We start from the raw sequence: 27,599 nt of genomic DNA on the forward strand, positions 1-27,599 counted from the left end.
TGCAAATAATCAATACTGCCATATTTTTTTATGTTTCACAGTTTTTAAACAAACAAAAGTGCATGACATGACTAACATAATGAAATATTTTTTTATTTAAAAGTATGTAACTGTTCAAACATAAAACAACAATAATATAAATAAATAAAACAAAATGATAAATAAAAAAATAAAACAAAGAACCAGTTGTTCGAACGACGAACGTAATAATGAGACGAGATGTATGTATGTAACAGTTCATTTGACTCTTTCAAACTCAAAGCAACTCAATGAAGGGCGTATTCGTTCACTAGATTCAACAAATCACATGCTCCGTCCTCGTATCATACTCGAAGGCTATTGGCTCGAGGTTTAGTCATTCTTTGACAGAGGAAACGGTCCAGAGCTACGCATGCGCGCAATAGCGGCGCGCTGCGGTGGAGGGAGGAGTTTCAGTGAACGAGAAATATGAGTCTCAGTCAATGGATTACGTGAACGAGAATGATTCGTTCACCTAAAAGATTCGTTCAAAAAGAACGATTCGTTCACGAACGTAACATCACTACCACGCGAGCATGATATTGGCGCGAAAATCAAACGCCAGAACGACCGTTTATTTCTGTCAAGATTTTGATCGCGTCTGTGGTGAGTAAATGTCCCTTTTTCCCACTAAATAAAACACTTAGATGTTTTAAGAATGATTGTATAATCAAATGTACCATTGAACATAAATAGAAGTATTCCAGAAGAAAAGTATTCGAGGTAAATGACCAGGTAAATTGTTACATAAGAGCCAAGTGGCGAGAATCCTTGTAACTTTGGTACTTTTTATGAACAAATCTGCTTCAAGGATTTGACTCAGGGGCGGAGCCAGACGATGTAAACATTCGGGGCTTAGCCCAAACCTAGGGGGGTCCGGGGGCATGCTCCCCCGGGGAGATTGTTTTCCCATTTACGTCAGCTAAATGCACTATTTTTCAGGCTGTTTGAGATAATAGAATGCCTAAAAATCTATACACTATATGGGAAAATGATGAATGTTACTCAGTAAAATAAAAAAATCACCCAGTAGAGCCTATAACCTATTTTGTATTTAATTATTCTCCAGCTGTAGTGAATCCAAAACACCAAAAATGTTAAGGATGACTCATTTTCATCCAAGTATAATTATAAACGCAGGGCTCTATACACTTATATTTTTGAAGGAGCACTTACACAGGACTTACAAATTGCATAAATAATCTTATGAGGCTAATGTATCAAATATAAAATTTGGAATACAGAAATATGAAATGATGAAAAAAAATTAGAATGGTACTTTGCCACTAGGTGGCGGCAAGCCACTGCCTTAATGAGTGAGTCAGTCAGTCATTTAATCAATGCAGAGCACAACAACATGCTTTGTTTGGAACCATTTCCTTAGCGAAATATGTCTTTTTTTATTATCTTGTTTATTGAATTGTTGCCCTGACACGAAAAGTCTGCCACAGACCATGCTAACCCAACATTATAACCGCTCTGTGTGTGTGTGTGTGTGTGTGTGTGTGTGTGTCCTAAAGACTGTGCTGCGCAACCGTTAACTGTTAGATGTTCAAAATGTACGTTAACGTTAAATCAGACACAATTTAAAACCGAATAAGAAATATAATACTATGATTAAAAGTTACAGATACCTGAAGCTGTTGTATCTTGGCGTTCAAGTGTTGGCTGGGGGTGTTTTACTTCCTTTTTTTTTGAAGAATTTTGAAATATCCATTTTATTTTTCAAATAAATTGATCTAGTAAAATACTACACGCCAACAAACCGCCTGGCTCCAAAAGATCTAATTTGATTGGCTGGATCGTACAGACGCTCATCGATGGTTGGCCAGTTTACATGTCAGTCAGAAGCACTAGACTCAGTGGGCGGTTTTTGTCGGGTGTGAATGACAACGCGTAAATTGATAGACACTGTAGACGTGAGAGTCGACAGATATTTATTTATTTGTTTATTTATTTATTTAAATTTTAATCTAAATTACTTTATTGGGCATGGAAACTCATTGATGGCATAGTAATAAAAACATTCGGGGCTCCAGCCCACCCCTAACGCCGCCCCTGCTTTGACTTAATAAAACTTTATCCTAAAAGCGCTATAAATAAACATATAGGGCCTATGTTCTTACCCTTAAACTATTAAAGTAAACTAAGTTATATTTTGACTTAAAAGGCGTCGAATTTGCTGCCCTAGTCGGTGTTTATGTGCTGCAGTGTCTCATTTAACCACTAGATGGCACAACGACAAATATTGGCTGCAAAGGAATAATTTCAGCTCTCAATCGACTAGTTATTAGAATTATTATAATCGTATTTTAGGATTATGACAATATATCTTAGATTTATCTGTGAAATAGATGTATCTCAGTGAAAAGTGTTGTGAACGAGACGTGTATTATAGGCTACTGTACTGTAGCCTAATGTCTTAAATCTTTTATTATAATTTTATGCTTCGTAATTTATTATTTTGAGAAATATTTAGCAATGGTAATTTTACTATTGCTTTGAGACATTTCCTATTTTCACAGTAGGCCTACTTATTGAAGGTTTTTTTCATTATTTTATAAAGCCCTGTATTCATTATCATTATTATCATTATTGTCATTATTTTATAAACCTTTTTTTATTCATTAATTTTGTTACACCTTAGCCAATTGCATTGATTAGCATACTGCATTTTAAAATGACATTGTACTCCTATTGCAAACATACCATAAGTTTCATGATAACAGATCCCCAATTTTAGATTTGTAATGATTTAATGATAATGTTGAAATAGGCTATTTAGAAAAAAAGAAAGAAACTTAATTTGTAGCTGGTATTGGTGAGAAATTCAAATGCCAGAAGCGACCACTTTGTTTTCTGTCAAGATTTTGAATGTTTTGAATGAGTAAATGCTATTTTTTCCATATAAAATACTTAAAGGTGAAAGTATTTAAATATATATTTTCCTCCCTGTGTTTCCTTCCCGCTGTGAGTTACTGAAATGAGCCGCACTGTGAATCAGAGCAGAGCTCAATATTATTTTTCATGACGCTGCCAAATAAGCCAATAACAGACAATTTCATTCTAGGGAGAAATCCTAGGGTTGTAAATGAACATGTAAAACCCTCTCTGGAGATTTTGTGCCCTTACCTAAGCCACAAGCTTTCTATGTAGGTATCAGAGAACAATTTAAAATACTGTATCAATGCATTCTATGGCACCTTTAAATGTGTAAAGAATGGTTGTATAATCAAATGTACTATTGAACACAAATAGAAATATTCAAAAATAAAAGTTTATTCGAGGTAAATGATAACCAGGTATATTGGATACAGTAACAGAGCCAAGTGGCGAGAATCCTTCTACGCTACTCTTTATGAACAAATCAGCTTCAGGGCTTTGACTTAATAAAACGTTATCATAAAAGCACTATAAATAAACATCTACGTTCTTAACGGTAAACTATTTAAGTTAAACTAAGTATAATTTGATGTAAAGGAGTTGAATTTGCTGCTCTAATGAATGTTTATGTGCTACAGTATCTACATATAACTAGATGGCGCAAAAGCCAATATTGACTGGAAATCAATCATTTCAGCTCTAAATCGACGAGATTGATATTTTAGGATTTTAAGATATCTTAGATTTATCTGTGAAATACAAGTTAAATGCCTAAGTTATGTAGGCTACCTCAGTGAAAAGTGTGTATGTTGTGAACAACGTGTATTATACTGTACTGTATAATGTCTTACATTTTTCTGTTGTTATAATTTTATACTTAGGAATTTATTATTTGGAGAAATATTTAGCAATAGTAATTTACTATTGCTTTAGCACATTTGGTTTATTTTCACAACGCTTATTGAAGGTTTTCCCATTATTTTCTGAAGCTCTGTGAAAGCAGACATGTTTTGTAGCAGCACTGAAGAGGTGACCCCAGGTTCGAGCTCTGAGGCCGGGCCGAGCAGCAGCACTCTTACCCCACATAACCTGGTCTACTACAGACATGTAACCTGTAGACAGCAGGATCCTCCATCATCTTCTGGCCTACTGACTTCACACAGATCCGATGATGTTAGGAACAGTGTGTGTCCAGGATCAAGCACTGCCACTGATACTGGTGCTCAGACAGCTGTGTTCACAGACACAACACCGATTGGAGGTGACCAAGAAACTGAAAGCTATAACACATGAAATAAATGGGTAAAATCTTTTAATTAGAGTGAGTATTATTCAGCAAAAAAATGTAATTTAAGCAATTTTTGAACTTCTCTTCTGCTAACATTAAATTGTATTATATCAAATATTTATGCAAAACAGTTGGGACCAGGGGTCTCAAGTCTGAGACCACTAGTGCATTTTTTTCTAATTAGATAATGTTATTTGTATAACAATTTGAGGAAACATTTTAATGAAAAATTAAGATAAATTTAATAATTTCTTAGTAATAAACATCCGTTTTTAAGGGTTTAATTTACATTCTTTTAATCCCAAGATTTTCAAACTGGTCTCAAACTCTTGGGCCCCACTATTTCGGCCATCTGTGATTCTGCTGTCTAGATACAGTGTTTAACATTAATTACCTATAATTTCCTATAATAACATAAACATTCAGTTGATTACAGAATTTCACTAGATTTGTAATGATATTTGTGTGGAGGTTTTAACTCTTGGAAATTAAAGGTCCCATGACATGCTGTTTTTTTGATGCTTTTATATAGGCCTAAGTGGTCCCTAGTACTGTATCTGAAGTCTCCTTCCCAAAATTCAGCCTTGGTGCAGAATTTCAGCCACTACGAGCCAGTCCCAAAATGAGCTTTCCTTAGGACGAGCCATTTCTGTGTCTGTAGTTTTAAATGCTAATGATGAGGAGAGAGGCGGGGCAAGGTGGAGGGTGGGTGGAGGGCTCGTAGACACGCAGTCCTTCAAGCTTTTGAATCTGATCCGGATGGAGAAGCACCAGATGAAGAAGTTGCAACTCAGCGGCTACAGCAGGACGTCTCCGAATGGTTAGCTTAAAATATTGTGTCTGGATACGGTCAGTGTTTCCCACACATAGACTTTACCTGGGCGGACCACAACAATATCCACCGCCCGCTGCCATCAGCTCCCGCGTCTCACACACACGAGCGCAACTTTAGCACAATATTTAGTAACTTTCAGACCCTTTAGGCGGCTTTTTTCCCATAACGGGTACATGCTAACAAACCTAGCCTCGCACGGTCGCCTCGCACAGTCGTAGCTAATTTTCTCATGGGCGGGCAAAGCAGAGAAAACCTCATAAAGTGACATTTTCATGCCATGGGACCTTTAAAAAAATTAAGACAATATTAAGTTATATACAATAATAATTTTGCTTGGAATTTACATACTTTTTCATTTATTTTATGGTATTGCAAAAGTAATGCCTTGCTGTTTTATAGGCATAATAATGATAATCAATAATACTTTTATGTTGTATTAGTATATATTAATTTACTTCTTTATTATTATAATATTACTACTATTATTATTATTATTTTATTATATTCAAATTGTTTGCATAGGCGTAGCTTGACTTTTGAGCTTGGGGGGGCCAAAGCGAGCCGGTCGATTTGGTCAGTCACACTTTTAAACACATTTTAGTTTTGCTATAGTTAATCTACAAATTCACACTCTGTGTACCATATTCAAGTGATTTTACTATGATTACATAGAGCAATAAGCATGTGAGGTTGTCATGGCAACCAGATACATCGCAAGGGTGCGCTTCTATTTTGCCACACTAAATGTAGTTATAAACATGTTGAAAATAATGCACAATAAACATGTTTGTAAACATGATCTCAAAGGAGGCTTTTAATAAGTAAATCCAAGAGTGAATTACTCATCCATTGTTTTAAAAAATATATTTGTTGGGCTTGATTCAAGTTAAAGCACAATGGCAGGTGCACAAACACTTTCCATTTAATAAGTCTTACTAAAAATAGATGATTAAACAGTAAGAATTTATTCTAAAATCTATTTTTAGGTTTTGTTCTTTGTAAATTAAATTGTCAGCAGATAGACACAGGATACAGAGGTAAGTGCAATACAATCAACAGGTTTATTGAGTAGTAGCAGAGGGGAATGAGATGAGCAGAATGTCCAGGTAAGCAGGCGGGGAATGGGAATGTCTCTAGGGGCTTATCTGAGTGTGAATGTCCTTTTTCAGGGTATCCGGAGGTAACAGTGGAGCATGGAGACGGTGGAGAACTGGAGCGGTGGAGAACAGGGAACACTGGAGCAACTGGTAAGTAGACAAAAAGGTAAGTGGGTCAGGTTAGTCAACATGGAACGTTTGAGACAAGACAGTGAGTGAACGGGAGGAGTGCAGGTATATAGTGCTGCTGATTAGTGCTGACAGGTGGCGGTGATCAGAAATCAGGGGATTGGGATCTGGTGAGTGTCGTTAGTGGAGACTGCGGTGACTGTGGTGACTCTCTGACAGTATCCCCTCCTCCAGGGGCGGATGCGTGAGAGAGAATCTGCCTTGACATTGTTATCTCCGGGTCGATACGTGATGGAAAACTGGAACCGGGTGAAGAAGAGGGCCCAGCGAGCCTGCCGGGGGGTTTAACCTCTTAGCACTTCGGAGATATTCTAGGTTTTTGTGGTCAGTGATGATCGTAAAGGGGTGTCTCTGAGCTCCCTCCAGCCAGTGTCTCCATTCCTCCAGCACCAGTTTAATGGCGAGCAGCTCCCGATTTCCAATATCATAGTTCCGCTCCGCTGGGGAAAGCTTCCTGGAGAAGTAAGCGCAAGGGTGGAGTCGGGGAGGCTCTCCGTGGTATTGAGACAGCATTGCTCCCACGCCGGTTGTGGAGGCATCCACTATGAATGGGAGTTGGGGTTTGGGATGCGAGAGGATGGGAACAGTGCAGAAGGCCTCCTGGAGCTTCTTGTAGGCGGCTCGAGCTTCAGAGTTCCAGGACAGAGACTTGGGTTTCTGACGGAGCATGGAAGTGAGGGGGGCTGAGAGGAGACTGAAGTTCAGAATGAACCTCCGGTAGAAATTTGCGAAGCCGAGGAATTGTTGAAGTTCCTTTTCTGACTGAGGCTGGGGCCTAGTCCCGGATGGCTTGGACCTTCCCCTGGTCCATCTGGATCCCATCCGCACTGAGGATGTAGCCGAGGAACTGGACCGTAGGGCGGTGGAACTCACACTTCTCGAGCTTCAGGTAGAGGTGGTGTTTCCTTAGTGTTTCCACCTGCTTCACGTGATGGCGATGTTTGGCCAGGTTCTGGGAGTAGATCATGTCTATGTACACGATGACAAACCGGTGGAGGAACTCCTGGAACACCTCGTTCATAAACCCCTGGAAGACGGATGGAGAGTTGGAAAGGCCATACGGCATGACCCGATATTCATAGTGGCCTGAGGGGGTAATGAACGCCGTCTTCCACTTGTCGCCTTCCCGGATACGAACAAGGTTATAGGCGCTCCGCAGGTCCACTTTCGAGAAGATGCTGGCCCCACGGAGTTCCTCGAGGGCGGCCGGGACCAGGGGAAGATAAGGGAGCTTGACAGTGTGATCATTGAGGGTCCGGTAGTCGATGCAGGGCCGCAAGCCTCCATCCTTCTTGCCCACGAAGAAGAAGCTCGAGGCCGCCGGAGAGGTGGAAGGGCGAATTAACTGTTGTTGGAGAGCCTCCTTGATGTAATCCTCCATCGCCTTGCACTCCGAGATGGACAGGGGGTACACTCGACTCTTGGGGAGTATAGCTCCAGGCAGCAGGTCGATGGCACAATCCCATGGCCGGTGCGGTGTAACTTCGTGGCTGCCTGTTTGCTAAACACATCCTGGAATGCCAGGTAGTCAGATGGGATCGTCGGAACTTCACGAGGTTCGGGGCTCTCCACTAGGGTGGAATGAACTTGGAGCTTCAGGTTACTAACCAGGGGCACAGGGACGTTGGAGAGACAGTTTTGCATGCAGGTTTTATTCCATCGGAGGATCTCGCTGGTATCCCATCTGACTTCGGGGGAATGTTGAGATAGCCAGGGAGGATGATATCGACGGTGGGTCCCTCCAGTACCAGAAAGGAAATCCTCTCTGGATGAAGACAGCCTACTTGCAGAGTGATCGGCGGAGACCAGAACTTGATGTGCCCACGCCCGAGTGGTTTTCCCTGTATGGTCTCGATCTTCAACTCGGCCTGTCTCTGGCGGGGTAAATCAAGCTGTTTTAGGAGGGCTTGCGAGATGAAATTGCCTGAGGATCCCGAGTCCACGAGGGCGGGTACTGAAATGAAATGACGTGAGGTGAGCAGTTGTACCATTAGCAGTGGTAGGGTAGAGATAGCAAGCTCCAATTGGAGGGTACTCAACGCTGGTCGTGGGGGGCGAGAGGGGCACACCCGAATTAAGTGCCCCGCAACTCCGCAGTAGAGGCACAGCCCCATGGCGAGACGTCGCGTACGCTCAGTGTGTGAGAGGTGATTAGTATCCATTTGCCAGTTATCCAGACCGACAGTGTCATCATAGATCGCCATCTGGGCTCTGATCTGTGGATCCAAGCCCTGATGGTAAGCAGGGAGTAGCGCTGCCTCATTCCATCCACACGAGGCCACCAGAGTCCAGAACTGTATAGTCACTGGCCGAAGAATCTCCCTGACGGAGGCGGATGAGTTGTTCGGCAATGGAAAGCGAGCCAGTGGATAGGCCGAAGACCTCCTTGAAGTGGGAAGAGAAAGCATCGAAAGAGTTAATTATAGTGGTCTGTGAGTTCCAGATGGCTCGTGCCCAGAGCAATGCCTGTCCGGTTAGCAGGGAGATCAGGAAGGCAACTTTAGCCCGTTCGCTGGAAAATTTATGGGATTGCATCTCTATGTAGAGTGAAACTTGGAGTAAAAAAACCTCTACATTCAACCGCCTCACCCGAATAGTTTGCAGGAATGGCCATGGGACTGGTAGAGGCAGACTGAGGGTGTGTGACCGGAGAGAGAGCTGTTCGAGCGCTGACCAGCTCTTCAAGGGGATCCGCAGCGGCAGGGTTCGGGAACTCCATCTCCAGTCGTCAGTTCTGGTCTTGTCTTCTGTCAGCAGATAGACACAGGACACAGAGGTAAGTGCAATACAATCAACAGGTTTATTGAGTAGTAGCAGAGGGGAATAAGATGAGCAGAATGTCCAGTTAAGCAAACGGGCAATGGGAATGTCTCTAGGGGCTTATCTGAGTGTGAATGTCCTTTTTCCTTTTCCAGGGGATCCGGAGGTAACAGTGGAGCATGGAGACGGTGGAGAACTGGAGCGGTGGAGAACAGGGATAGGAGCAATGGAGCAACTGGTAAGTAGACAAAAGGTAAGTGGGTCAGGTTAGTCAACACAGAACGTTTGAGACCAGACGGTGAGTGAACGAGAGGAGTGCAGGTATATAGTGCTGCTGATTAGTGCTGACAGGTGGCGGTGATCAGAAATCAGGGGATTGGGATCTGGTGAGTGTCGTTGGTGGAGACTGCTCTCTGACATAAATAACTTTTGGATGTAAATGGTCTACATAAATGTAGAACACTGAGCCGCTAAAACAGCTGCGTCCTGTGGATCACCTGATTCAATCTGATTGTCTGGGTCCACACGGCATCCAAATCTTTATCTGTCTTTTTCCGTTATCTCCATATTTCTCTGCAGTTCGTTTATGTTGTAAAAAAATGCTGAATATCCTTTTATGGCACACATTATGGCATTATACCAAAGAAAAATACTTACAATAATAATTTAAATGTATTTGAATGTATTATTAACTAAGTACATTATTTGCATATTTACTTATTAGTTGAAAGTATTTATTTATTATTATTCTTTATTAAATAATTTGTAAAGTGGCTAAGGGGTCCATGCTCCATGGCCCCCCCACAAGCTATGCCCATGATTGTTTTGCTCCCTAAAAGCACCAGTGAAAATAATGTGGACTGAGAAACATAACTAAAAGTATGTTTGAGTCCAGGGACTTTGCAAATAATTTTTCAGTCAGTGCAAATAATTTTTATTCTTTTTCAATTTGGTTACAAAAAGGGGTCCAACCCCTTTTCAGTAACCAAATTAAACAGAATAAAACTTATTTGTATTCTTCATTTTGCTCTCAAAACTAGATTGATGCATTTAATTTTTGTACAAATGTACAAGATTTTCTTTTGGAAGACATTTCCTCACAAGATATATGGATGAAAAACCCATATCAATTGACTAGTCCTGCGCTTTCTCCTTAGCTCAGCGCCTGATCAACATCAGTGGAAGAGCAGACAGGATCAGCTCTTCTGTGGGCTCATCTGTCCACACCTGGAGCTCCAGCACTCCACATCTGAGGGCCACGCCTGCACTCTCACTCCATGGCCGAACCCCTCAGAGAGACCTTAACAGTATTCAGCTAACTAACCCTCTTTCTGTAGTCCTGATTAAATCTTAAATCAAAACTGATAACTCATTGTACAACTCTTTTAACATAGTGACAACGTCTTCATCTGCATCTGCATCTGCGTCTCATGCGGCCTCTGTGATAGTGGCTGTGGTGGAGGGACGTGGTTTAGCTCGAGGGGAGATTGGCATGGCCAGTATCAATGTGAGATGCCCAGAACTGGTGCTCTCACAGTTTACAGACACTGGAACTTATGCTAAGGTAAAGATCCATCCATTCTCCAAACAGCTTGTCTTTTGTAGGATCAAGGGTATGGTAAAGATGAAACCTGTTATAAATTGCAAAAACAACACACATTTTGACAGAAATATTTAATTAAGTTATCAGAGTGATCAGAAAATGTTTAAAACTGCAAAACTGTGCTAATATAATTTTTTACTGTACTAAACCTTAGTGTAAGAAACTTAAGTTTACACTATCCATTACATGGCGAAATCTAATAGAATTTGCTCCCAGTATGGCTTATGTTAATTAAGAACATTTACAGGGTAAATACAACATTTATAGATGCTTTAATAATAGGTCATAAAAATAAAAGTAAAAAGTAAATAGAAACAAAACTCTCAATAGTGGCTGTATCTATATCCATTCCATAGGCACACAATGTTTTTTCTAGATACTGAACTCATTTAAAGTGCCCCTATTATGCCTTTATATATATTATATACAGTATATTACCCTGCAAAGTTGTGAAGCCGACAGTGCACGATAGATAAAGTTATTGTCTATCAAAAAAAGAGTCAGTTCGCAATCACCTAAACAAGTCGCCAGGAATTCGAATCTTATTCTGTTATGGCTGTACGTCACGAAGTAACACATTTGCATAATGTCCGCCCATGGCCTGTCATTTCCGACACACGCTGTATGCGGTAGACCAATCACAAAGGACTGCGCCATCTGACCAAACACAGCAGCGAGGGCTCACGGAAAGGAGGGGTTTAGAGAGACTGATTCTTTGAACTGCTTTGCACAAGTCGTTTAGGAATCATTTAGAAATTAGGTAAAATTAAAGCTATTTTTTGAGAAAACTAAAGCGTTTTTTTGACCTTGGATGCATATAAACCTGTTTTAGGACACTCCTAAAACAATATTAGCAACCTTAAAAATAGCACAATGGGGGCACTTTAAGCAATTCCCCATAACATACAAATAGTATGTTTCAAATGTTTTAAAATAAAGTTTACTAAAGTGCTTTGCTCTGGGCAGGTCTCCAGAACAGAGTCCTTCACACAGTGCACCATGCCAGAAAAAAGATTTAAAAATGACTGCCCAGAATGTAGTGTAACATTATGTAAAGTCATTGCTTCATTTTTAACCATTTTATTGCTATTTAATATGCTTGCAAGGTGAAGAAAATGTGTTTTTACCCATAGACAGTATCATGCAGTAGAGGACGACATTCTTTGTAAAACTAACACTTACAAAATGATGCTTACTTTTAATACAGGTTATTACCAAGCTGCATAACCTGATGCCTCTGGAGATTCTAATGCCAGACACTGCTAGTGTGAGAGGACAAGGAACCAAACTCTACACCCTCATCACAGAGACTTTCCCGGTATATGTTTACTGCATCTATCCTGGCAATAAATTAGGGCTGGGTGACTTGCAATTTACAGGCTGTAAATTAAAATTATTGTTAGAGATTGTGCACACACCTTCATCTGATTTAATTCAGAATTACAGCTGCTGCTTTCCACTGAGTGCAGAATATTTGTTTTTGCTATGTGTGCAGTCAGTCACATTCACTGCTGTTCAGAGGAAGTACTTCAATGAGAAGAAGGGCCTGGAGTACACACAGCAGCTCTGTGTCCCTGAGTTTAGCACTGTCCTGATGGAGGTGCAAACCAAGTAAGTCATGGATTCCTAGGGTTCTTTTTCAAGTTTTTGTTTTAGTTTCAGTAAATGTACATGATTAGTCACATTATTAGTAGTAGTATAGGAACTCCTCCTACATGTACTCATAAAAATTCTCAAAGTAAAGATGATCTCATGGTGACCATTCATTGTGTCAGTGTGAATTATTTGCAATTCTGTTTCAGATGAGTGATATGAATGTGTTTTTATAAATACAATAATGTGTAATAACCCTATGTGTAATACATGTATGATAAATTTGATTAAACAATATCAAATGAAACATCATCTCTGTCTGTAGATACTACTGCCTGGCTTCTGCATCTGCCCTACTAAAATACTTTGAGTTTGTTCAGAACTCTATATATGCTCCTAAGTCACTGAAAGTGATCTTCACCGGCAGTGAGCAGACAGCCATGATTGATGCAATATCAGCCAGCAACTTGGAGCTAGTAGTGAATCACAGAGATCACAGGTTAGAGGACATTACTATTCTGCAGTTTTATGTTGACCTGCACATATTTATGTTACAGAATTCGAACTGAACGCTCCACAGAGAATTCGAACACCTGTCATCCACAAAGTTCTACAGATCTACACATCCTCTATCCCAAGCTTAGCACTGTTTCACACACTTTATCGTATTTAAGTACTTCCCAAAGAATGTAAAAAAGCACGAGATATATGGTGTTAGAGGTGACATATAGAGGTGCACAGAAAGTTGGACCATTGTAATATGTTGTAATTATGAACTATGTTGACTATACTCATAATTTGCTTGTATCTGAATGTCAGTAAACATATGCTGTTGTATGCAGAAGTAAAAACACTCTGTTTGGGGTCTTGAACTACACTAAGACTGCTGGTGGTGAGCGACGGTTACGCTCTAATATTCTTGAGCCCCTGCTGGATGTGGTCACTATCAACTCACGCATGGACACCATACAAGTGATTACCTGTTATCGGTCTGCCTTTTTTCATTCTGTTGTTTTGTCATTAATCAAATAATCTTCTCTTTGATCTGTTTCCAGGAGCTGCTGCAAAATGAAGAGCTCTTCTTTGGTCTGAAGAATGGTAATAACACCACATTTCATATGTCTCAATTTTAGAGATATTGTTCCAGGATGTTATTCTCCTCATTTCACTCTTTTGTTTGAGGCTCTATTGCTTATGATTGTATGTTTATTAGGTCTGTACTGCACCACATGCATAAGCAGTTTACTAAAGTTGTGATTTCACACTGATAGTGTTACTAAAAAGTTCTTGGTTACTGTATTAAGAATTTGCTTTCGTAACAGCTGTGGTTATCAGAAGATATTATTGGAAACTTTGTGAAATATAATTTACATGAGGAGGAATGCCACATTTACATTCAGCTGTTACACAGATCAGAACCCAAACCCTAAAGAGTTGCATTCCGTATTTTTATTTTTTTTGGCTAAAGTACTGAGTTGAATACAATTACAAATAACAAAACCCACAACAAAAAAAGGTTACCAAACTTTACAGTGAATACTGTAAACTGTCCATATGGGCGCTAAACAAATATGCAAAGCTTATTGCTGAAACAGGCCTTACTAGTTATTGAGTAATTTGTTGTTGATTTCAAAAGCTCTTAAGCTCCTGGATCACACCTACATGGAACTGCACACACAATCATAATATATTAATATTAACCAAATGCCTAAATGTTTGGCTGGCACCACACCATGGCAGGACATTATTTATGTTGTGCTTTAATTCACAGCCATTGCACACTTCCTGGATATAGATGATCTGCTGTCTGCTCTTGTTCAGGTCCCAAAACAAGAGACGGTATGCATAAGAAACACATTTACCAATTTAAGTACACATTGAAGTATTGACCAAAGTAATGTTGCTTTCTTATTCAGAGCGATTTGGCAGGTAATTGATTTTACAAAATGTTCACTAAAATTCTGTTTAAATTAGCATGTCATTACTTTTTTTAATGTATATTATTTTAATGGTTTAATCTTGTAGATACCAGTGGCTGAAGCAAAAATAGCGCAAGTAATTAAGCTGAAGCATACGCTGGAGCTCGTCCCATCATTGAAGGTAACTCGTGCCTATGCATTTTTTTTAAATACTGTCAAATAATTCTGTAAGACACAAAGTCATTCAGGCCTGTACTGAATATGTCTGTGGAAAGCTCAGCAGATTTCCAAAGAATTGCAATACCCATATTTTGACATATATTTTAATGCTTTCAGCCACCAATAAGAGCATCTCACCTCAGTGTAACACCGTATCTTTTCCATGTAAATTGGAGCTTTTGTCCTAACTAGCCGTGACGGCAACATGCAAAATTTCCAATTTAGAAACGGTTTCTATTTCCGTGACATCGCGGCTGGAACAACAACATACAAACTATATGACCGTAGATAATCTCAGGTGATTGTGCTTTATTCAAAGTTAAACGTGTCTAATGTGAGTTTAAATATAATTTTACGTGACCTTATAGCCATACTGAAAGCAACAACAGATGTTGCTGGAATCTTGTCATGTCACATGTAGTTAGGACACGTTGTAAAATCAACGTTAAATCTGTTGACCTTATTTATGCTATCACTTGTAGCATTTTGGTAAGTGTAAGTAAGGAAAGTCATAACACCTGTAATTATGTAAATCTGTCTATATGTCATGATTGTATACTAAGTGTATTTTTTCTGACTTAGTTGAGAAGGCCTATTAAAATGCTCAGTTGCATGTGTAATTATGCCACATATAAGCATATTTTCCCTGATTAGGCGATGCTGTCACATTCCAAAACAGCCTTGTTGGAAGCATATTTCACCTCACTTGATGACAGCAGGTAATACATTTTAGTGAACTATATTTGCATATGCGCTAACATCTTGCACTGGCCATTTTTGTTTAACATGAAATATGATAACGTGATGTGTATACTGCAATAGCATAGTTGAGATTCTATGAGCCCCACATGTGTGTCGAGATCAATCAGCATTTTATATATGCATTTGAAGGTTTAATTAGAGTTCTAGCATGCAACCCAACAGAAACTATTATTTCATCTTTAGTGTTTTCTAATTTGTGTTGGTTTAGGTTCAACAGCATTCTGGATCAGATCAAATCACTGATTAATGATGACACCAGCTACATGAAAGGCAGCTTGACTATGCGCACGCAGAAGTGCTATGCTGTGCGGCCCAACGTCAGCGAATTCTTAGATATTGCACGGCGAGCCTACACAGAAGTGGTAGATGACATAGCAGGTGAGCTCCTTAACTTCAGTAGAGTGTGAAAAGGTTTGTTTGTGAATTGTGAATTACCAGTTAATTTGCCCTAACCACACAACCACAATTGATGATCCCTTACCATTACAGGAGTTAAATAGTTTTATTATTACATTTTGTTCCTGAGATCCATTTATAATGTTCATTAAATTTCATAATTTAACAAAAAGTTTCTTGATCTCAAATAGGCCTTGTAAATGTGATCAGACGTGTGCACACTGTCACTTATATCAGTTACTAATCAGATCTTTCCACATTCCATCCTATTTATGTTTTGTCATGAACATCAGCATTATTGTTGTGTTGTGCTGTTGCTGATCAGGATTGGTGGCTCAGCTTGGAGAGAAGTACAGCCTACCCCTCCGGACAAGTTTCAGCAACACACGTGGCTTCTTTATTCACATGAAGCTGGAGGGTGGGGTCTTACCTGGGGGGAAGTTACCAGAGGAGTTCATCAAAGTGAGCGAAAGAAATTACCTTTTAAAACTTTACCGAACGTCTTCATAAGTGTTTTAAATGTATCATACAGTGTTTCCTCTAGGATTTTTTCCAGCTGTGGCGACAGGCTGTATTTCCACCGGGGGGGGGGGGGGGGGGGGGGGGGGTTGTCACAATGACACAATGATTTTCCCGTGGACCATGCCCCTTTTCTTCTGTCATATATAACAGCATGTGTTTATAGGCAGCTGTCCCTTTAAGACCGGATGCAATATAATGATACACATGCTATTTCTTTCTAACTTGTTTTCGCTCACTGAAGATAAGTGACTGCGTTATCAAGAATGATTGTTGAGACGTCCATTTTCACATAATTCTGTATGTATGCGTCTGTTCAAACACAAGGAAATGCGAATGAAGAATGAACTCGGTGTTCGCACGCGCTTAAAAATCTGTGCGCGAGCGCCGTGTCCGGCAGCTGTGGCCACAGAAATCAGCGCACAGACAGTGAAATAAGTTCTATTCGCCTCGTCTTGCGCTGGAATGGCTTAAAATCACTCAAATGTGTAAATTGGCAAGATAAAACGCATACAAATGATAAACGTTCACTCTATGATGGTTCATTTTTGCAATTAGTCTGTTAATCACATGCGAACCGAACTTTGAGGTCTGTTCCGTACGGACCACGGATCAACTGCGATCAGTTTCAGTTTGTAATGTTGGAGGTTGAATCGAATCGTTACACATAACGTACACCACTACTATGATTACACTTAAGTTTGCGCTATATTATACTCGCCTTTTAATAATTAGTGTGTGACTAACGTCTCCTCCGCTATAAATTACCAGACTGTAAATGAATCGAGTGATGTCACTGAAAAGCTGCAGCCGTGGCGGGGATGATTTTTGGTGTGGCGGGCCGCCACGGCAGAATGAATGTAGCGGAAACACTGTCATATATTAAATAAATCATATATGTTCATGTAAGCCAGATGTTTATTATTATTAAAGTGTTGGTAGCAAGTGTTTGCCAATGGTTTGATTCTAAACACTAAAGGTGACCAGACAGAAGAACAACTATGGGTTCACCACTGTAGACCTCATGAAAATGAATGACCACTGTGAGGAGGCTTTGAAAGACATTTTCCACATGTCTTATGTGTGAGTATATAGCGGATCAAAATAAGCTTGACTTCTGTAAGATAACTAATGTAAGAATAAAAAAAAATGCAGAATTTTAAGCATTGATGATATTTACGTAAACTGCAGGGTGGTGTCCAGGTTACTGAGTGACATCTGTGAACACATCCACTGCCTGTACAAACTGTCCGATGCTGTGTCAATGCTGGACATGCTGCTCTCTTTGGCTCACGCTTGCACTGTCTCAGATTACGGTAATGTTTAAGAACCAGAAAAACATAATATACATTATTACATTTATGTGAGCAAATCATTTTTTTCCTCCTTTTAGCTATTGATAGCATTGATTTATTTTTATTATTTAAAGGGAACCCTGGGTATTAAGACTTGTATGGCTTAATATAATGTAAATAATATCTCCTACTGAATAATGTAGTAGAAAATCCATGAAAGATTTACGTTATTAAAAAAAATAGAATGGATGAAACGCATTAGTCACTCCGCCTCGAATCGCACTCACGGAAAGCGCTCGAGAAACAGTATCTCTTCCGTGGCTCGGTACGCTTTCAACTCATTTTTTTTTTAGTAAGAACAAGAGACTGTACGACATTCACGTTGCATGATTTGGCTGATTTTTACGTAGAGAGCGTGACAGCGCATGGCATTAAAATAAACGATCATTCATGTTTTCATAATCGCTGGCCATTGTGGCCAAATTCAAAAACGAAACTAAAATTAAAACATCTTTGAGAGCAAGGGGGCCCCCTGGTGTTTCGGGGGCCCTACCCAGCTTGCGTATTCTACGTATAGGGAGGATCGGCTCTGACTTCGTCATCAAAATAATGGCACCCCCCACAGTCCAAAATTGATCCACGATGTGGATTTTTTAAATAACATAAATCTTTCATGTGTTTTCTAGTCAAGTCAATATTATTTCTATAGCACTTTTAACAATGCAAATTGTGTCAAAGCAGCTTTAAATCAGCTTGATATAAAGCTGGGTGGCTTTATATCAGCCTTACAGTATTTAGACGGGGAAATAGTTTGTCGAAATAGTGTCATTCTCCTCTGGCCAGACAAAATCAGCAGTTTAAATCTAGGCTAAAGCAGAATCAGATTGTGCAAAGGACTCATCTGGTTCCTGTGGTCGTGTTAAAGTTAAATCCAGGTTAAAGTGATGGGCCTTTAATCTAGATTTAAACTGACAAATTGTGTCTGCTTCCTGAACAGTGTTAGGTAGATTGTTCCAGAGTTTGGGCGCTAAATAGGAAAACGATCTCCCGCGCGCAGTTGATTTTGATATTCTAGGTATTATCAAATGGCCAGAATTTTGAGATCGCAGCGGACGTGAAGGACTATAATGCGATAAGAGCTCACTCAAATACGGAGGTGCCAAACCATTCAGGACCTTATAGGTAATTAGCAAGATCTTAAAATGTATACGATGTTTAATAGGGAGTGTTGACAGAACCGGGCTAATGTGGTCATACTTCCTGGTTCTAGTAAGAACTCTAGCTGCTGCATTTTGAACCTGCTGGAGTTTGTTTATTAAACGTGCAGAGCAACCACCCCAATAAAGAATAAAGCATTACAATAATCTAGCCTCGAGGTAATGAATGCATGAATTAATGTTTCTGCATTTGACATTGAGAGCATAGGTCGTAATTTAGATATATTTTTAAGATGGAAAAATGCTAGGAACATGTTTTTCGAAGGAAAGATTGCTATCAAAAAGTACGCCTAGGTTGGCGATGACGAAGAATTTACAGAGCAGCCATCAAGTATTAGACAGTGATCTAGGTTATTACATGCAAATGTTTTTGGTCCAATAATTAATCTGAATAATTTTTTTAGAATTTAGCAGTAAGAAATTGCTAGTCATCCAGTTTTTGATAGCAACTATACATTCCGTTAGTTTTGCAAATTGGCAAGTTTCATCAGGTCGCGAAGAAATATAGAGCTGGGTACCATCAGCATAACAGTGAAAGCTAACACCTAATGATATCTCCCAAGGGTAACATGTAAAGCGTGAAAAGTAAGGGGCCAACTACTGAGCTTTGAGGTACTCCATACTGCACTTGTGATTGTTATGATACCTCTTCATTTACTGCCACAAATTGATGGTGGTCAGATAAGTATGATTTGAACCATGCCAGTGCACTTCCTCTAATGCCAACATAATTTTCTAGTCTATTTAAAAGAATGTTGTGGTCGAAAGTGTCAAACGCGGCGCTAAGATCCAGTAGCACTAGTAGAGAGATACAACCACAATCAGATGATAGAAGCAGGTCGTTTGTAACTCTAATGAGAGCAGTCTCAGTACAATGATATGGTCTAAAACCTGACTAGAAATCCTCACATATATCATTTTTCTCTAAGAAGGAACATAGTTGTGATGATACTACCTTTTCTAATATCTTTGACAGAAAAGGGAGATTTGAGATCGGTCTGTAATTAATTAATTCTTTGGGGTCAAGTTGTGTTTTTTTAATGAGAGGCTTAATAACAGCCAGTTTGAAGTTTTTTGGGACATATCCTAATGACAATGATATAATATTCAGAAGAGGATCTATTACTTTTGGAAGCACCCATTTTAGGAGCTTAGATCTTTAGGGTCTAAAATACAGGTTGTTGGTTTAGATGATTTAACAAGTTTACACAATTCTTCATTTCTAATAGAAGAGAATGAGTGGAATTGTTCCTCAGGGGATCTATCTGATGCGATACTGTGGCTGACAGCTGCATGGTTACAATTTTATCTCTAATAGTTTCGATCTTGGAAGTAAAGTAGTTCATAAAGTTATTACTACTGTGCTGCAGGGTAATGTCTGCACCTGCTGATGTTATTTTTTTGGTTAATTTAGCCACTGCATTAAATAAATACTTGGGGTTGTGTTTGTTTTCTTCTAAAATAGATGTAAAGTAAGCAGATCTATCAGTTTTTAATGCTTTTCTGTAGGATAGGGTACTTTCCCGCCAAGCAATACGAAATACCTCTAATTTAGTTTTTCTCCAGCTGCGCTCCATTTTCCAGCCTGCTCTCTTTAGGGCCCGAGTGTGCTCATTATACCACGGTGTTGGACTCTTTTCCTTAATCTTCCTGAAGTGTAAAGGAGCAACCGTATCTAAAGTGCTAGAAAAGTGAGAGTCAATAGTTTCTGTTACATCATCAAGTTCTTCTGAGCTATTGGAAATGCTAAGGAATTGAGATAAGTCAGGAAAATTATTTATAAAGTAGTCTTTTGTGGTAGAAGTGATGGTTCTACCATATTTGTAACAAGGAGTTGGCTTTACAGCTTTAGCTATATGGAATATACACGAAACTAGATGTGAGATATCATCACTCTGCTGCAATATTTCAACACCACTGACATCAATTCCATATGACAGTATTAAATGTAGAGTATGATTTCGACAAAGAGTAGGTCCTGAAACGTGTTGTTTAACACCAATGGGGTTTAGAATGTCTATAAATGCTGATCCCAACGAATCTCTTTCATTATCAACATGGATATTAAAATCACCAGCAATTAGGACTTTATCTGCAGCCAGCACTACCTCAGACAGAAAATCAGCAAATTCTTTAATAAAGTCTGTATGGTGCCCTGGTGGCCAGTATACAGTAGCCAGTACAAACATCACAGGGGATTTATCATTAACACTTGTTTCTTTGGATAACGTTAAATGAAGCGCCATTACTTCGAACGAATTATACTTGAAGCCCGACCTCTGAGAAATACTGAAAATATTGCTATAAATTGTGGCAACACCTCCCCCTTTACCTTTTGGACACGGTTCATGTTTGTATTTGTAATATTGGGCGGTAGATTTGTTTAAAGTAATGTAGTCATCTGGTTTTAGCCAGGTTTCTGTCAAACAAAGCACATCTAGTTTATGGTCAGTGATCATATCATTTACAAAAAGTGATTTTGTAGAAAGGGATCTAATATTCAATAAGCCAAGCTTTATCATTTGTTTATCTGTATTATATCTGTTTTTTATTTGTTGAACATCAATTAAATTGTTACTCTTACTTTGGTTTGGATGTTTTCTGTATTTTCTAGTTCGGGGAACAGACACAGTTTCTATAGTGTGATATCTAGGTGAAAGAGTCTCTATGTGCTGAGAATTAACTGACTTCTGTGACGTGAGGCGGCTTAGCAGACGGTCGGTTTATCCAGTCTGTCTGCTTCCTGACCTGGGCCCCAGTTAGTCAAGTACGAACTCTAAGACTATGTGCCATATTTCTAGAGAGAAGAGCGGCACCACCCCAAGAGGGATGAAGACCATCTCTTTTCAACAGGTCAGGTCTGCCCCAAAAATTCTTCCAATTGTCTATAAAACCTATGTTATTCTGCGAGCACCACTTAGACATCCAGCCATTGAGTGACGACAGTCTGCTATGTATCTCATCACCCCGGTAAGCAGGGAGCGGGCCAGAGCATATTAGTGTCTGACATTGTACTTGCAGAAGTTAAAGTTTAATGTTAAAGAGGAAGTTCACACACCTCTTTAACATTATATGTAGTGATCTCCGACTGGCGAAGTCGCTCATCATTAGCGCCGACGTGGATAACAATCTTACTGAATTTACGTTTAGCATTAGCCAGCACTTTTAAATTTGCCAAGATGTCAGGCGCTCTGGCTCCCGGTAAACATTGGACTATGGTGGCTGGTGTCTCTATTTTCACTTTCCGTACAATAGAATTGCCAATAACTAGAGCACTTTCATCAGGTTTCTCAGTGGGTGCGTCACTGAGTGGGGAGCACCTGTTTGATGTTTTGATCGGAACGGAAGAGTGGTGTTTTGACCCTCGACTAGGCCGCCTCACAGTCACCCAGTTGCCCTGCTGCACGGGCTCTACCGGAACCAAACAATGTACAGGACTCCCTAGGCTAGTCGCATCCAAAGCAGTATCTACAGCCCTCACATTCTTACTATCCTCAACTAAAGTTTGGATGCGTGTCTCTAATTCTGAAACCTTCTCTGTCAGCCTAATTATTTCCTTGCATTTATCACATGTGAATCCCTCGTCGCCGACAGAGAGAGATAAACTGTACATGTGGCAACCAGTGCAAATAACAATAGCAGGAGAAGAAGCCATTACTCCCCGTGATTGAAGAATGATTCGCTTACCACTGCTGTTTGATGAACTTGTGAAAAACGGAGCGAGAAAAAATAAAATAATAGGTGCAAATAGAAACGCGAATGGAACCGCGAGTGACAAGCTAACCGGCTAACGAATGCTAATGCACTGCACGCGCGGTTTTAAAAAGCGAACGATCAAATTAGTTTGATAGATAATACCAGAAATATGGTGGGAATTAACTTATCACTTTTAACAACAGGGAGTGAAAGTAAGATAGAGATTCAACAGAAAAGCAAAGCTACACAGAGCTACAATCGCAAACCTCTCAGCAGCACGACAGACAGAAGCAATCGATTCTACTACATATTTCAGTAAGAGACATCATTTGCGTTATATTAAGCCATACAAATCTTAATAGCTGAGGTTCCTTTTAATAACCTAAAAGTATAAACAAATAAAATGATTTGTTTCCTACAGTGCGTCCTGAATTCACTGATACGTTGGCAATAAAGCAGGGTCGCCACCCAATCTTGGAGCGCATTTCTGGGCAACAACCAATCTCGAACGACATCTACATCTCTGAGGGAAGCAATTTTGTGATCATAACAGGCCCCAACATGAGTGGCAAGTCCACCTACCTTAAACAGGTGGCCCTCTGCCAGATAATGGCTCAGATAGGTACACAGAGTTGCTTTTATATAAAAAAAAATAAGATTTGTTTTATGATTTTCTCACTACTTTTTGGTCACTACATAGTTCTCTGTAATTTCCACACTTGCAAACACTTCTTATATACAGTAAGTGGTTGTGGGTAATGATAAGCAAGTTTGAGGTTGGTTCTAGGATCTTGCATTAATATGCTTGTCTCTGTGCATGGTTTAGCATCAGCTGTCTCTTCTTGTCCCAGGGTCCTTTCTGCCAGCAGAGTACGCCTCTATTCGAATTGCAGATCAGATATTCACCAGAATAGGAGTAGACGATGACTTTGAGACCAACTCCTCCACATTTATGGTTGAGATGAAAGAGGTCAGTTTTAGACACTGTGGAAGAAAAAGCTAATTTTGTTCATATTTGATTAAGGAAACCTAAAAATGTACTGTCAAGTCATAAAATTTGTATTTACACATGTATGTTTTTGTGTACACATGGTCTCAATATGTATCAATGAATAGCATATACAATGGCTGTCCGGAAAGCATCCTGCCATGTAATATGAAAGATATGAGAGCTGCAATCTGACATAAACGGCCGCAGCTATGGACTAGAGCCCTGCACGGGCCTCAAATTTAGGCCCTAGCCCAGCCCTGGCCTGAGACGCTCATGTCCTAGCCCGACCCGTGTCTGACAACTTATCAGAATTACCGACCTGAGCCTGCTTTTTTTCCTCCCTTCTCCCAAAACAGTTTATACTACTGTTTCAGCTATTAAAACAGTTCAGTTTTGTATGTAATGGCAAAGTGATTATATTTCGTTTTTTAAGTTAATTTAGAAAAACATTTGGAGCATTTTTTGTTGGTTATAAGTTTTTGTTTTTTAAAGTAACGACCAAGCGGCAAGCGGCATACAGTGCCTAAAATAAAATCTATAGATATAAAACAGTTCAAGCATATAACAATGTTTAAACGTTAAAGTCTGGGTGAACCGGAAGTTGCTTCCGACTTTATTTTAGTGTAGTGACGTATTTCCAGCAGAAACGGAATATTGAATAGAGGGCAGGGTTTTATTTTAGCACTTCTCCTCTCTGTCTCTGACTCATTGAAACCTAACGGTTGGAGGGGTGTGTTTAAGGATATTCTGCCCAAGCCGTCAAACTGATGTCATCAAAAAAGGAACACCATTCCAGAGTGGAAGTAAATGTTCAGATTTTGTTTAAAGATTACCAAGACAAACTATTTTTTTCAGAGGATTAACTTGCACGGAATAATTGTTAACATCAAGACTAGCAATGTGCGATAGTAAAGTAAATAAAGTCCATTTTGATTTCATGCCGACTTTAAACCTAGATAAATGTGCGCTGTATCCAATAGTTTGTGCGGAGAGTGGAAGCTAAAGCACGCTTTGTAGGACATGGAGGCGCCAGCTCAATCACTTGCAATTTTTTCAGTGGATACACCATAATTTTTGCTCATAAAGGTAAGAGTAATACATAATTCGGAAGTGTAAATGGTCTACTTTTATTTGTGTGCACTCACAATATCTTTTATAAAATAAAGAATACAAACATGATGCACTTTCTGCCGTCTTGAACAGGAGCACTTCACAAAAATGAATGGAAACTCAGTAAATACATACCTCACAGACATGATAAATATCTATAGAAAGATTTACTACTTAACGAAATAAAACAAATCGAAAACAAAAACTCTTTCATTATCATAATCCATAAAGATGCATTTCTCTCTAAAGGCGCGTCTAATGAGGAGACCGTGAATCAGGATCGGCAACTTCATCCATGCGAAACGAACTCAGAAAACACTAGTTTATTAGTAAATAATTCAAATATCTCCTTACTATTTCCCCTGGACACATTCATGGTAATTACTTTTGCTGGGGTTTGCGGCAAGCTTTAGCCTATTGTGTGCATTTGAACGCAGAACTCTTCAGCTGCGCTGACGGCATGCATGCTGCTGCTGCGGGACACTAAACACCGTCGAGCCGCTCTTGACAGTCGCGGTAGCATCACTAATTGATGGATATCTAAAATATAAAAATAAGGAGAAGCCTAAAACAGGCCCGAGGCCCAGTCTGCGTCTGAACTATGACGTGAAAATTGGCCCTAAGCCCGGCCCTAGAGGCGTAAAAAAGTCTGAAAATGGGGTGAAATGCAGGGCTCTACTATGGACAACTGGTGATAGGCGGCTTCATCACAACAATGTACCCGCCTATGTATAGCATTTCATGCATAGTTTTTTGGGGAAACATCTAATCACCCAGGTGACTCAGCCCCACTACAGTCCCAGATTTGGTGCCCTGCGACTTCTGGCTTTTCCAAAAACTAAAATCACCTTTGAATGGGACTGAGGCGTCATTTTCCTGTGTGCAGTGTTTCTTGTATCTTGTACATTCTTTGATAAATGTCTCTATTTTTTATATTACATGGCTGGATACTTTTCAGACAGTCTTCGTACAGAGATATATACAGATAGACCAAGTACTCAATCAAACAAAGTATTTTCTCATTAAAATGCTCAACTGTACTCCTAGGTTTCTTACATCATCCACAATGCCAGCGCCAAGTCACTCATCATTATTGATGAGCTGGGGCGAGGCACCAGTCCCGAGGAAGGCATTGGCATCTGTCACAGTGTCTGTGAATTCCTCATCAATCTTAAGGTGCTGTATTTACTTCATCAAGAGTATATGTATGATATAATAACGAGAGATATAAAAAACAAACATACTTGAACTGTTATTCTAACATCCGTACTAGCAGTATTTTTATGAGAAGCTAACAAAACTTTGTGCTGTAGGCCTTCACACTTTTTGCCACGCACTTTCTTGAGCTCTGCCAGCTACAGACTCTTTACCCCAATGCGGAGAACCAGCACATGCAGGTTCAGCACGTCCGCACTGAAGATGGCAGAGACAGGGTTGTCTACACATACCAGCTCAGCCGAGGCCAATCAGAGGAGCGCAACTATGGTGGGTTAAGATGAGTCCAAGTTTTTCTAAACTACATTTGTTTATTTTGTATAATAAGTGAAGCTGTTTGGTTAGGTATAAGAGCAGCGGAGAAGACCAATTTCCCGTCAGAAATTATTCAGGAAGCCATAACCGTCGCAGCTAAAATCAACCAAAAGCTGTGGGTATGTTTCTTCTTGTTTATGACTCATGAATAATATATTGTAGAGATAGTAGCACATTTTAGCTCAAAAGGGAATTGTATATAAATAATTATGATAATTATGATGTGAGAAATAAATTGCCATCAACTAATCTAATTCAGTGTAAGTTCATATCAACTGTAGGAAAGGATATTTTCTTGGCCACAGAAAATACTTTCCTAAGAATTAATACATTAGCGCATGTAATAAGGATCAAAAATCGTAAAGGGACATTAATTTGCAAGGCAGAATCAGAAACTCATGTAATTTTAGGACACTAATATGTTGCATAGGTATCAACATGTAATATTCACTCTCAATTAGATCATCCGAAGACGAATTTATAGAGACCAAACATGGTACAGTTAAAGTGATATTAATTAGTGATAGTGATAAGCATGCATAAAACAGTATGCAATACACAAAAACATATACAAGAACAGTAATAATATACACAATGACCTGAAGTTATGTGTTTCATGAAGTTATGTATTCAAAGGAAGGTTTTCCTATGAATTAATTAGAGAAGAGTCCATTTTTATGGCATAATGTCTCTTTCCTAAGGGGAAATGGAGTGAGTTGCTCTGCCCGCATTCCTTTGAGCAATAAAACAAGTGTTATCAGATGGGTTGCCATGGAATCAGAGGCCTGTTCTGCCTTTCTTAGGTGCTAGATGCATTTCGGGGGAAGCGTCCACAGACCCTCATAGTTGGCCCTTTGGTTAGGCGAGGGGGTATAAGAGATTATTTGTTAAATATAACAAATAGTTGTGTGTCTGATTGGTCCAAATGCTACAAGGTACAGGAGAAAAATCAGATACAGACAACCTACAAGGTTATTGACCCTGTGTCTTCATTGTGTTGTCCAAAGGCCAAGCATTACAGTGATCCTGACACGGTCAAACAGAGGGCAGTCTATCGTCTGGCCACCAGACTGCTGCAGACGGCCCGTAACTCACGGCTGGATCCAGAGAGCCTGCGTCAATACCTGAAGGGGTTGAAGAGACAGTATGAGGCTGAACTTCAAAGTGCGACAGAGTCGGTAGAGAATGAGGAATAAGGAACGGGATGGAGGGGTTGGAATATAAGGGATGGATTTCACCTGTTTGAGAAAAACTGACAAAATACACTTGTTGAACAAAGCCAGGGAGATAATTACTAATGTAGACCATACACGGATATAAGGATTTTTTTATTTTATTTTATAAAAGTAACTTATTTTCACAGATTATCATTTATTGTTTGTTTAGTTTAGTGAGACCAAAACCATATGAGGTTCATGTGTTCCACTTTTGTTAGAAACTGTTAACTAAATAAACACATGGGCTGGTTAAGTTTCACTGTGGTTCATTCATTGCACCAATGTTTTTAATGCAAATTTTCAGTCTCACAATCAGCTGGCTACTGCGCATTTATTAGTCTATGAGATTTTGAGTTGTTCAATTTGTGGATTGTATAAGAAACAACATACACATTAGAAAGAGTGCTGATGTTCCAAATATTGCCAGACCTCTGACTTGGCTGCAAGTAATCATAGATGTGC

General features: G+C 39.5%; 2 protein-coding genes across 3 annotated transcripts in view; one reads left to right on the forward strand and one right to left on the reverse strand.

Annotated features, from left to right (window-relative positions):
- Positions 1-1,762, reverse strand: part of ahsa1b (AHA1, activator of heat shock protein ATPase homolog 1b) — a 28,899-nt gene extending 27,137 nt beyond the window's left edge. Inside the window, exon 1 of the mRNA XM_079443533.1 lies at positions 1,653-1,762. The gene's annotated coding sequence lies outside the window, so the exon portion shown is untranslated. The remainder of the gene's footprint in view (positions 1-1,652) is intronic.
- msh4 (mutS homolog 4) lies at positions 414-27,395 on the forward strand. 2 transcript variants are annotated; one of them, XM_079443526.1, is made up of 22 exons: positions 414-624; positions 3,891-4,162; positions 10,228-10,377; positions 10,465-10,634; positions 11,881-11,991; positions 12,169-12,284; positions 12,592-12,765; positions 13,109-13,238; positions 13,322-13,364; positions 14,038-14,105; positions 14,292-14,366; positions 15,059-15,123; positions 15,375-15,544; positions 15,888-16,024; positions 17,061-17,164; positions 17,273-17,397; positions 22,711-22,911; positions 23,141-23,259; positions 25,438-25,566; positions 25,704-25,875; positions 25,951-26,039; positions 26,928-27,395. In XM_079443526.1, exons 2-22 carry the CDS (start codon positions 3,907-3,909, stop codon positions 27,114-27,116), a joined length of 2,793 nt encoding a protein of 930 aa, XP_079299652.1. In that variant the 5' UTR covers positions 414-624; positions 3,891-3,906; the 3' UTR covers positions 27,117-27,395. The 2 variants fall into 2 exon arrangements, with proteins under 2 accessions (XP_079299652.1, XP_079299653.1); XM_079443527.1 differs by lacking the exons at positions 17,061-17,164; positions 17,273-17,397; positions 22,711-22,911; positions 23,141-23,259 and having other exon boundaries at positions 489-624.
- The last annotated feature ends 204 nt before the right edge of the window (positions 27,396-27,599 follow it).

This window comes from Barbus barbus (genome assembly GCF_936440315.1).
Source record: "Barbus barbus genome assembly, chromosome: 20".
NCBI lineage: Eukaryota > Metazoa > Chordata > Actinopteri > Cypriniformes > Cyprinidae > Barbus > Barbus barbus.